Consider the following 12235-nt stretch of genomic DNA (forward strand, 5'->3'; position numbering starts at 1 on the left):
TGAGTTATGTTTAAGTTGGGTTTGTTATAAAGTGATTGCTTAGTTGGTGATGTGAGCAAAATTAACTTTTCTTAGACACAAAATGAGCTGAAAGTACTGCTCAGTGTATTTCTTTGTCCCATACGGCACGCAGCATAACACTGTAGTAATTTATTTTCAGATGATACATACATGAACATGTTTGTTTTGTATCATTATACATATCGTTATTGATACTACTATACATTTTTTTTAATCTAGGGAAAGTTACTTGAATAATAAATTTAAAATAATTTATTAATTTTGTGTTAATAGCTGCACATTTAAGCATTACTTCTCACAATTTATAACCAGGCTTCTTTGTATTAATAATGAGACCAAACATGCCAACTAGAGAAAGATGCTGTGATTCTATTAGTGAGTTGCATTGATTAGATCAGGTTCATGACTTTGTAACAGCAGGACATGAATGAAATGCATTTAGACTGTCTTGATTTGTTGGCATTGGACAACTGGACACAAACAGCTCAAGTGAAAACTTTTATTTATTCACAAAAAACAAAGTGCTGTTGTGGCAGCAACTGGAGGGGAACACGGAGGAGGACCTGACATGGCGTAAGCATACAGAATGCCAGACTAGATAGACGAGAGCCGGGGGACTCTATGGACAGTGGTCAGAGTGGAAACACCTGGCATGATGACAACTGGGGACAGGTGAGAGTGGGTGGGGCAGGAGCTGAAGGAGCAGAGACTGAGGAGAAATGAACCAGTGATGCAAGGAACACTAGGAACAAACTAAAACTAGATGGATGCATGGATGGATGCATGGATGGATGCATGGATGGATGGATGGATGGATGGATGGATGGATGGATGGATGGATAGATGGATAGATGGATAGATAGATAGATAGATAGATAGATAGATAGATAGATAGATAGATAGATAGATAGATAGATAGATAGATAGATAGATAGATAGATAGATAGATAGATAGATAGATAGATAGATAGATAGAAAGAAAGAAATAGTCAAGAAAAAACAAGCAGAATACACAAATTTGGAAAAAGACAATATTCACATGCACAAGGTGGTAGGGAGTACTGCATTCACGATTAACTTATCTATATATATATATATACACATGTATATATACAAAGTACATGTACCTTACATGTATATGCATATGTACATGTATATATACATACATAAACATACATATACCGGTACTATAGAAAACAAATAACAAAAGAGAATTAAGTGTAAAAATTCCTCCAAAGAAAATCATAAATAAAAAATACAGATCCTGATATAAACACTGTGTATATAGGATTTACTAATGAAAGTGGTAACGTGTGATTGGTTTTGCAGGTGACGTGCACCACCGTGTGATCCCAGATCCTGGACAGGTCACTCCTCGGACTCTGGATCTGTTAGTCAACGCTATCGCCATCAACAGCGCCTACACCTCTAAAATCTTAGTAAGTTATATATATTGTACGTTAGATCCTTATTTACTGTTTCTTCTTACACTTTATATTTTTGCCATTGTTGGATGTAACTGGGACCTTGAGTACACAATTTCGTTCCACTTCATGTACCACATGTGATGAGAACGACAATAAAGAACCATGACCTTCACCTTAAAGTTGTGCAGAAATTAAACCGATTTCCTAGATTTTTTTTTACAGACCATTTGAAAACCTCATGATTCTGCAACGTTTTCTCTTTGATCCTCTACCTACGTTCTCTAATCTCCAAACTGTGAATCAAACTTGTTCTCTGACAGCCACCTGATGTGGAGGGGGGTCTTGCCAAGCAGGTGGGAAACAAAACAGAATGTGGCCTGCTGGGATTCGTGTTAGACCTTCAGCGGGACTATGCTCCTGTCAGAGAGCAGGTCCCAGAGGAAAAACTGTACAAGGTAAGGCCTCACATCCACATGTATCTGCTTTAAAATATTTATGAATCTATCGAGATACTCCATTTCCTTCACGTGTTTATTTGAATAAATATAATTCTGGAATTTTGTCCAAAATGAAAATGCCACTCTATTTTTTTTACTGCAGGTAAATGTGAAATTGCTTAAATTCAGAACTCAGGATTGAGTTTGTGTTATTTTAAATATAGTAACCAGTTGTTTTATAAAGTTGCATTTTGTTAAAGAAATAAAATGTACATTTATAAACGCGTCCTATGGTTGTAAAAACATTTCTAGCATGGACAGAAGTGATGAAAACTCTTGAGTCATTCCTTATTTTTTTGTACTTTTCCTTGAAGCAGCTATTTTGTCTTGTAATGTGTTAAAGTGGTTTTGAGCAGCAGTTCTTCAGACTTTCTGAAGATCCTTCAAAGTTATTTGTTGAACTTTAGTTTTATTTTTCTTACTAATTTCCAGCCCTTGTACCTGACCATTTTCAGGATGCTTTGTTTGCTGCAGCTCTTGGGCCCAGTGTCAGGTCTTCAGGCTGTCATTTCTTCACAGCTGGTCTAGTTTATAGGACAGAATGTGACAATTTCTTATTTTACACGACTGGCCTGTGTGAGGTTTGGGTGGTGGACATGCAGACTTACAAGGAGCTCAAATAAAATAAAACTGAAGAACTTTATTAATCAAGAACCAAAGGTTGTTGTGGCAGCAAACTATATACAACTAAAACACCTAAAAGGACAAAGAGCAGACCCAGAACCCACAATGGCAAATTGGTGAGAGGAAGGAAACAGATGGAATAAATGAGTTTACAGTTTAAACATGAATTCACATGCACGACTTCTGATGCACATTTATAAAACGGATACACTTTCATTCACTCATTCTGAGATTTTTAGGTAACAAATCTTTGTTTTGTCTTTCAGGTGTACACCTTCAACTCTGTGCGTAAATCCATGAGTACGGTGATCAAGCTGCCTGATGGGACCTTCCGTCTTTACAGCAAAGGAGCCTCTGAGATCATGCTAAAGAAGTGAGTGGTCACTTTAGACCTTCTGAAGAAGTAGAGTCAAAACCAACTCAGATTGTTTAATTGTGATGAACAGTTTCAATTTAGGAGGTAAACGTTGATTTCCTCTTTTGTTTTTATTTTAGGTGTTCCTACGTTTTAGACGCCAATGGAGAACCACGTAGTTTCCGCCCACGTGACAGAGACGAGATGGTTAAACAGGTAAGGATGGATGATATTGTGATGGATTCAAACCATCTAACCTGAAGACAATAGTTGTATAAATTAAATGATGGAGCTGAACTGGTGAACAATACCTCTAGGTGCCAGAAAGATAAACTGTATTTTCAAAACTTGTTTAAAAATAAAAAGGTCTGAAACTTCATATAAAGCTCTGTAAAGGTAAAATAGGCAGCAGATTTGTTTCTTTTAAAGTAACTGTTGGATAAATTTTCTCGTTCACTAACATTTATGCAAAATAACCACACTCAACGGCAGGTGAAGATTTTTTTCATCCAGCATTTTATTTGCAAGGACTCATTTAGGACATGTTGCACACATCAGTGCATAAGCATGAAGACATGTCGCAGATATGAGCAGTGAACAGTGCTATCTGCTGACTTTTATAACATTAACAGCTCTGTGGAGTTCAGTGGGCGTCCTTGAAGCCAGCTGCAGCCATCTCTCACAACACTGTCTTCAAAACTACGGTTCACGGGCATCAGGGAGACGTCGTGAGTAGGCCTTCAGTCTGAGATGAGCGAGTGGTTTGAGAGACAATCGAGCCGCTTGTCCTCAGGGCAGAGGGGGAAAATGTTCTCAGCCACAATAATAAAACAATAAAAACATTCATAAGATGTGACCAAAAAGTCTGACTTGATCGTGTTCTGTTGAACTCTTTTATTAAAAACTATCAAATAAACTGATTGAGTTGAACAAAGAGTGGATTCACACTTGCAGGGATTTTTCTTTAACTTAAACTGATTTTTGTTTAAAGAACAAAGTTCATGCTCAATCATCCAAGTACCAAATTCAATAAATCTCAGTCGGGTCATCTGGACAGTTTCTTTTTTTATTCAGACGTTTCGCCCTCTATCCGGAGGGCTTCATCAGTCAGAGGAGTTCCAGTAAACCGTTTCCCCCACCAAGAAGTAAACTCCTTAAGTGGACGAACCAGTTTGCTTTGAACCACTTTGGTTTTGGAAACCATCTCAGCTCCAGCAAACTTGTTGGTCCACTTAAGGAGTTTACTGCTTGGTGGGGAAACGGTTTACTGGAACTCCTCTGACTGATGAAGCTCTTTGGATAGAGGGCGAAACGTCTCTTTAAAAAAGAAACTGTCCAGATGACCCGACTGAGAATTATTGGATTTTTGTTTAAGTGACAGGAGAATGGTATCTCATTTAACTTGTAACTAAACAAGAAAAATCATCTAATTTTGTTTTACCACTTGCTATTAAGAATTCAGCATCCTCTTATCTACACATTATCACTTATTCATAGTTGGGCCATCGAGAAATCAGGTCCCAGGAGAAAAAAACAGACATCTCTCCTCCCAGTGACACACTCCAGCTCCTCTTGGACCCCGAGGGGAATTCTCTGGCATTCCCAGTTCAGAGGGGATGTACAGTATAATTCCTTCACCAAGTTCTGGGTTTTCTCTGGGGTCTCCTCTCAGAGGAACGTACCCAGGAGGCATTCGAATCAGATGCCCGAACCACCTCAGCAGCAGCTCTACACAGATCTCTTCCCACACAACGGAGCTCCACATTATCGTTAAAGCTGAGCCGGGCCACCAAATGGAGAAATCTCATTTCAGCCACTTGTATCTGAGACTTTGTTCTTTTAGTTACATCCACACCTCATGACCGCAGGTGAGGGTCAGGTGGAGAACCACTTCATGCTACTGTCACACGAGAACAAGACCTCCAGGTACCTGAACGCCTCCGCTGGAGGCAAAGAGCCACTCTGGATCTTATCAGCGATTAATCAATTATAATAACTGAGTAATATTATAATACACTCAGAATAATAAACTTTAAATTAATCCACAGAATCGTAAGAAGCCAAAAGCGAATAACAAATTTAACAATTTCAAGAAGATGTTTGTAACTGTACAGTAATGATTTTATATATTGATATGCTAATGATAAAACTGTGTTTTGTTTGCAACAATTTGATAAGAAAACTGACAACATGTTGACAGATGTTTAAATAATCTTATAATGAGGTCAAATTTATTAATTTAGAATATTTTCTTATTGAATAAAGCAAGTACAAAACCAGGAAAGTTTACATTTTTATGTATTAGCTGCTAATCAGAACTTTAAACTGATAAAATCCATGTTTTGTTTCTTTTCAGGGTAATATACATTTTAAAAAATGTATTATACACTAAAAAAATCTAACTATATTTGCAAATGTTCTTAGACCTGTAAAACTCATGTGCTTGACTCAAAGTTATTAAATTTTTTATCCTGATTTGACATTAAAGTTTAATATCAGATTTAATCAGCTGCATGGTTTCATAGACTCAGTAACGTCAGATTTTTCTATCACCATCTCACAAAAATTGTTTTTAACCCTGAAGTTCATCTCTACGATATGATGCCAGTTTGAGCTTTTTTATGTAATAATGAAGGTGGGCTAAATTTAATTAGTAATTATTTAAACATTATTTAAAACTTTGATTAGTGAGTTATTACCACATTTATGCTTTCCCGTTAACAGTTTTACAATCAGAATATTGCACTTTCACAGACGTTTGACGTTTCCTACGTAACTATTTTACACCAACAATTTTCTCTGATCGTTTTTCATTTTTATCTCATATTAATAATTTGTTTAGATTTTGTTGACTTTGGCTTTTTTCCATCCTGTGGCATAAATTTCAGTCCGAGTTCGCTAGTGATAAACTGTCAGGCGTTTTCTGTTAGTTGCACAATATTACTTAATTATTATATTGTTACGAATTAGCTTACTCTTCCTCGTTGTCTTTTTTAATCTTATCGATTTGGGTAAAAATAAACAAACAACTAAAAAAACTACATTTAATATAGTTCACAAATGCTATTTAAAAAGAGTACAGAGTGCAAAATGGTTTAAAATGTCTTTATTTTACATAAAAGCATAATATTTCAATTTGCAAAAATGTAGAGTCAATTTGTGCTGTTTTCTTTTTGAAAAATTTGTATATTTTGTTATTTAAATATAGAAATTCTGCCTAAAATTGGAAAATAAAATGTTTGTATGTTGTTGCTTTTACAGTATTTCAGTCGTCTTTTTGCTTCAATTTGAACATTTTCCACTTCTTCTCTTGTGCAAATATTGTTCTTTTATGTGCAGCAATTCTGTCATGAGCTGTGACATTTTATGTATCAAAATAAATAAAATGAAAGATAAAAAGCTGTCAGGTCATTCGAAAATGATCACAAAGTTGTTTCATACCAAAACTGTCAAGATAACGAGAACTTTAACATATTTCTGCTTAAATTTGGAAGATGTTTTGTGAAAACTCCTTTGCTGACTCAATGAGATTTCCTCAAATATCCACAAGCAAAAACATCTTCCACATTAAAGCATCAAGAATCCACATTTACACTAAATCTCACTAAACGTCAGAAGCATTTCTGAACAAAGCACCAGTAAAAATGTGGCGTCAGCTGCGACCGACTTCCATCAGTTCCAATCCTGCTAAATATAAAAGGCCTTTGCTGCATCAGCTATGTCGACATACTAGCGTTTGGCAGAAAATCACACGTATTTGTACCTTTTATCAGAGTGTGCAGTCTTTGTAATTGACTGGCAGATCTAAATTTGGCTCATGATGAACACAGCTTGTGCCGTGAGAAAAATAACTGCTCCTTCCACAACTTGATTCCAGCTCAGTAGTTCAGTTTGCGTCGTGGCAGCTTTATGTCACGTCTGTTTTGTATCACGTTGTGCTGTCTGCAGCAAGCTGGGGGTCTTTCCCTGCAGCTGCGTCACACAGTATCCATCAAAACTGTACCTCAAACCATATTTAAGCCTTAGAAATAAGAATCTAACTGTCTTTTCTTATACAGTGTGCCAAGTAGTGCACAGTTTGATGGCTGGAGATGTTTTGGAGCTTTTCCCCGTCTTATTTTTATTAATAAATGATTACTAGGTGATTGAGCCGATGGCGTGCGAGGGGTTGAGGACCATCTGCATCGCTTATCGTGATCTAGCGCCAAATCCAGAGCCAGAATGGGACAACGAGGCAGAAATAGTGACCGAGCTGACCTGCATCACTGTGGTTGGAATAGAAGACCCTGTGCGGCCCGAGGTATGCACTGTAGAGCAGTTGGAGTTTGTGCAGTCCATTATACATCATTTACCATGCGTTTTAATTTAATTTGACGTTCTGTTTCTGTGTGGACAAATTCCTTTGACCTTTCCAAGGTGCCCGAGGCCATCCGGAAGTGTCAGCGTGCAGGCATCACAGTGCGAATGGTAACTGGTGACAACATAAACACAGCCAGGGCCATTGCTGCCAAGTGCGGCATCATTCACCCCGGAGATGACTTTATCTGTCTGGAAGGCAAAGAGTTTAACCGACGAATCAGGAACGAGAAAGGGGAGGTAAGATTGGGTCTCACAGGGTCAAATGTGGGAGTGAAAATGAACTGTAAAGTGCCAGAGTGAAACATCGGGGGTAATTGACTAACAGAAGTGCACAAGAATGTTCATAATTTTATTAGAGTAGCATTAAAACAAGAAAATTAAAGGAATTAAATCAAAGGCTTCAGACCAGTCACATTTTTGCAGCCACTTGAGATTGTCACAGTTTTTAATCATCAGATGACAGTAAAACACACAATTATAAATTAATGAAGTGAGCAAACTAAGATTTTTGGCATCACCTGGTTACTTATGATAAATCTGTTGGTGACTGATAGTAAAAGACTCATAAAGATAAAAAAAAACATTGTTTTTTCATCTGAAAATGTCATTGTCTGGTGAAATAAAATAAATTTGACAAATCAATAGGAATATATTAAATAAAAATCAATAAATTCCACAACTAATCTCTTAAATGAGTTTTTATTTTTTCATTTTTTGGGGGTGGAATTACAAGATTACACGGGCAAAAACATGGTGATAGTGAGTCCAAAAGTCAGCAGCACTAACTGGACAAACTACCAGAACTAAATTGATTGCTGCACTGTCAGTGTTGGTAGAAATGTTCAATTTTTATCAACTTTTCTCAAAAAATAATAAAAAAAATGCAAAACTCCTTAAACTCCAGTTTTATTAGGTAACTGACCTGGCATGTGCTCTACCACTAATGGAGCAGCATTTAAATTTACTTTTCACAATAATTTTTTTACTTCATATGAATATATAATTTGAGGTTATTTACTATTTAGAACATAACTATATAAATAAGTGCTCGGACGATATGGAAATTTTGGCTAGCGCCCATACTGATATTGGCGACCGCTGATAACCGAAATAAAAGCTTGAAATTTTTTAGCTGTGTCCAACCCCAAGAATGTAAGAAAACAGCGAGTGGGGCGGGGCTTGTTTATTTAATGCGGCTGTTAGCAACCATGAAGCTAAGCTAATCAGATCCACGCTTTAATTAGTCCCACAGTAGGTGTACCCGTGGTGCACTGGTCATAAAAACAGTCTTCCTAATGTGAGTTCACATTTTCTATCCTCCACTATTCACCTTAAAGTTATCTAGTGTCTCACAAAAATATAAATTAAACAAACACCTTCCCTGTTGGTTGTTTCAACAGTCATGTATGGTGAAGGTCTAATTAGTAGTGACCGCAGCAGAGTTTTTGTTTTTCATTACAAAAAGTAAAGATCTGAGACCATCGATGCATTTCAATGAGGACAACAAAGATAACGTTACTAACACTGGTATATATTTTACCTGTACTTTAGATTTATTGTTCTGGATAAAGTTTTACAAAAATACCTTGAGAATACCTTGGATTATCTTGCAAAAAGATCTGATGCTCTTGACCTTCACCTCTCTAAGTGGCTTCAAACTTCTAAGTTCATGACAACAACCAATGCAGACATGTTCCTTTATTATTTTACATCACTTTACAGTGTAGATGTTTTTGTTTCGCTTTTTAAATATAATTTTCTTTCATTTATTTTTCCCAATTTTTATGCTTTATTTTACGATCGTCTACTGTTGTCATCACTCTTTATTAAAATCAGGTCTCGTAAATGAGTCCTCGAGGCTCAATGAGACTAACCTGTATAAATAAAGGTTGAATGACAAGGCAATAGCCTATGCTAAACGTTAGCTTGCTAAATTGAGAGGCACGTAGCTAATGACCAGCGAGTTGGAGTATTGAAGAGGATTTATTATTGTTGACTTGTTTTACTGATCAGTTAAAATAAAGTTACCGTGCTCTCTCTGTTCAGCAAAATATGCTACACGGTATTGCTCCCTGCTTTGTCTGTGCTGAAAGTGAAACTTAAAATGAACGGCCATGACTTGAAAATAGTCTCCATGCGCCCTCTGCTGGATATTTTGTACAATTATGGCTGTTGCACAGGATTTTAGGGGTGAAAATTAGAAGTGTTTATATCAGTGCATAATGGGACAATTATCACCGATATGACACGTCCCCAAGCGTCTATATCGGCCCGGTCAGGCTCTAATATAAATTTTGTCCTGAAGTGGTTGTAGCATCTGCATAAAAAAAGGCAACATTTGTACACGCAGTGCTTTCATTCAGCTTATTCAGCTGTATAATTTGAATTTGAATGCTTAATAGGATAGGTAGCTGATTAGTGGCGTGCCTTTGCTTTTCCAAAGAGTGAGAATATAAATTTACTTTGTAAAATGCTGTGTGTAAATTGTAATCATGCATCCACTCTGTGTTGTTGATTGGATGGCAGCCAGTGCTTTATAAGAGTTATTTTTACTGTTGCTCTTTGATCCATTTTCTTCCATCATGTCATTGAAAGGAGCTCAGGGTTAGCAGTGACATCTAGTGAATCAGTGCTGAGGAGATTCTTGTTGTGCCACTCTTCATCGCACATCTTTTCCTCTTCTTTCTTTCCATCGCACAGATTGAGCAGGAACGTATCGATAAAATCTGGCCCAAACTGCGCGTGCTGGCTCGATCCTCGCCGACCGACAAGCACACACTGGTTAAAGGTGAGGATTATCATTAATAACTGCAACACAAACACCTAAATTTACACACATGCACACTTTGAGCCTGTTTTAATCTTCCTGTGTGTGTCCAGGCATCATTGACAGCAGCATCGTAGAGCAGAGGCAGGTTGTCGCAGTAACAGGAGACGGGACTAATGACGGACCAGCTTTGAAGAAGGCTGATGTGGGCTTCGCCATGGTAACCTGATATATTATTCACCTTTAATGTTTATGTGGTTTTAAAGCCCTCCTCAGGTTGCTTTTGTGTTGCGTTTTTTAAAAATGCTTAAAATATCAAAGATGGGATTCTACGAGTTGTGGCTCTGGAGCTGCATGTGACTTTTTGTAATTTTGATCGAAACGTAATATGGAAATATAACAATTTATATATTTGTAGTGGCAAAATGAGAGGGTGGTTTTAGATTATTGTCTGTTTGGTTTTGTTCTGTACTTACCTAATATTTCCACAACAGAATAAAAATACAGATTTTTATGTCTTTAAGCTAAAATAATGGATTTTTAATTTCCAAGTCAAATATTTGTTTTATTCTTTTTTTGTTGTTGTAACAAATAGAAAGCTTCAAATGGGTTTTGTGTTTCTAGACTAATTTTGTTTAGGAGGACTGGAGACAGAATGGGCTCATTTGATTGTAAAGGTTGCAGACTCTTGATCGAAGATGTGCTCGGACACATTTTTATAACGCAGCTTAATTTGAAAAATGTTGGCATGTTGTATAAAATGTAAAGAAAAACAGAATACAATGATTTGGAAATCTCATGAACTCATATTTTATTCACAATAAAACAAAGGAAACATATCAAACAATAAATTGAAAAATTTGTACCATGTTGGGGGGGGGGGGTGTAATTTTGAATTTCATTGCAGCAACATGTCTCAAAATTGTTGGGCCATGGGCAACAAAAAGTCGTAAAAAATAAGTGGTACTCATAAGAAACAGATGCATTTTACAGCAAAGTTAATTTACGACATCATGAATTAAAGTTCTCCGTCGCCACAACGGATTTCCGTCATTTTGAACGTGGCCAGAATGGATTTCCAACATCTTTAAAAATGAGGAGGGGAAGAAAACGTGCGTTTTGTTGTAGTCTTGTTAAATCCTTCTAATCTAATGATGATGCAGGAATTAAACTGACGCTGCTTTCAGCCAATGAACAGAACCAGAGCCACAGTTTGACCCAATCAGAGCAGAGCAGGGCGGGGCCTGCTTCACGGTGAGCGTCAGAGAAGAACTGCAGGTGAAAGCTCACCTGCAGCAAGCCAAGGAGGACATCCTGCTTCCCTAACATAACTGTCCACCCCTTCATAAAGATGATGACTTGGAATAAATTATTAAACGTCTACGTATTCAACGTTGTGTTCACGCGTGACCAATTCAATGCAGCCGGGGGCGATACCAGAACTGATATACCATCACCCCCTCCCGCACCGCTCCCCGACCTCCTTGGGACTTATGAATCTAAAGTCTAAATTATTATTAAATGTTCATGTGTGCAGAGCGTCATCCTCATACAGACGTGTGCAACCTGTGCGTGACTGAACTCCAGGTCAGAGAGAGAGACGTGCATCGCTACGGGAGCGCACCGCCTGTTGAGTTTCTCTCACGGTGACAGGCTGTTTCTGCTGCTGCAGTTTTTCTAATAAATATTCAGGCTAAAAGACAAATATTTATGCCCCAGCGTCATAATCTGTGTGTTTAGTAGTTTCCTGTATTTCTTGTTTCTGTGTTCCTTGTGTTCTGTCCTCCTGTGTCATTTCTCATTTCTCCCTCTTCAGTCTGCCACCTTCACCTGCTCCCAATCATAACCACCTCCGGTGTTCGTCATGTCTCGTTAGTGTCCCTTTAATTGCCTTGTCATTTTGTTTATGGATTGTGCTTCCTCTGCCAGTCATGCTCTGTACCCCCGTGTCTCCCCCACTTTGCTATTTTTGCAAGTTTGCTGCCACTTCAGCTTTTTGGTTATTTAAATAAATAAATTTCCTTAGTTTCGTGTCTGTCTGCACCTGGGTTCAAACTCCACCGAACATCAGTGTTTCCCGTTTCCTCCACCATTTTACAAGCAGGGTGCAGCACCCTGTCAACAGAGCTGAGTGCCCTGCCTACCAACCCCCCCCCCCCCCCCCCCCCCCCCCCCCCCCCCCCCC

General features: G+C 37.8%; 1 protein-coding gene across 1 annotated transcript in view; it reads left to right on the top strand.

Annotated features, from left to right (window-relative positions):
- atp2b3b (ATPase plasma membrane Ca2+ transporting 3b) overlaps positions 1-12235 on the top strand; it is a 67805-nt gene that overhangs the window by 33980 nt on the left and 21590 nt on the right. Inside the window, exons 13-20 of the mRNA XM_037685052.1 lie at positions 1349-1460; positions 1769-1903; positions 2836-2942; positions 3065-3140; positions 7066-7224; positions 7341-7520; positions 9984-10071; positions 10164-10270. Of these exons, the coding sequence (XP_037540980.1) occupies positions 1349-1460; positions 1769-1903; positions 2836-2942; positions 3065-3140; positions 7066-7224; positions 7341-7520; positions 9984-10071; positions 10164-10270 (964 nt within the window). The remainder of the gene's footprint in view (positions 1-1348; positions 1461-1768; positions 1904-2835; positions 2943-3064; positions 3141-7065; positions 7225-7340; positions 7521-9983; positions 10072-10163; positions 10271-12235) is intronic.

The sequence above is a fragment of the Nematolebias whitei genome, chromosome 11 (genome assembly GCF_014905685.2).
Source record: "Nematolebias whitei isolate Nwh7 chromosome 11, NemWhi1, whole genome shotgun sequence".
Lineage (NCBI taxonomy): Eukaryota > Metazoa > Chordata > Actinopteri > Cyprinodontiformes > Rivulidae > Nematolebias > Nematolebias whitei.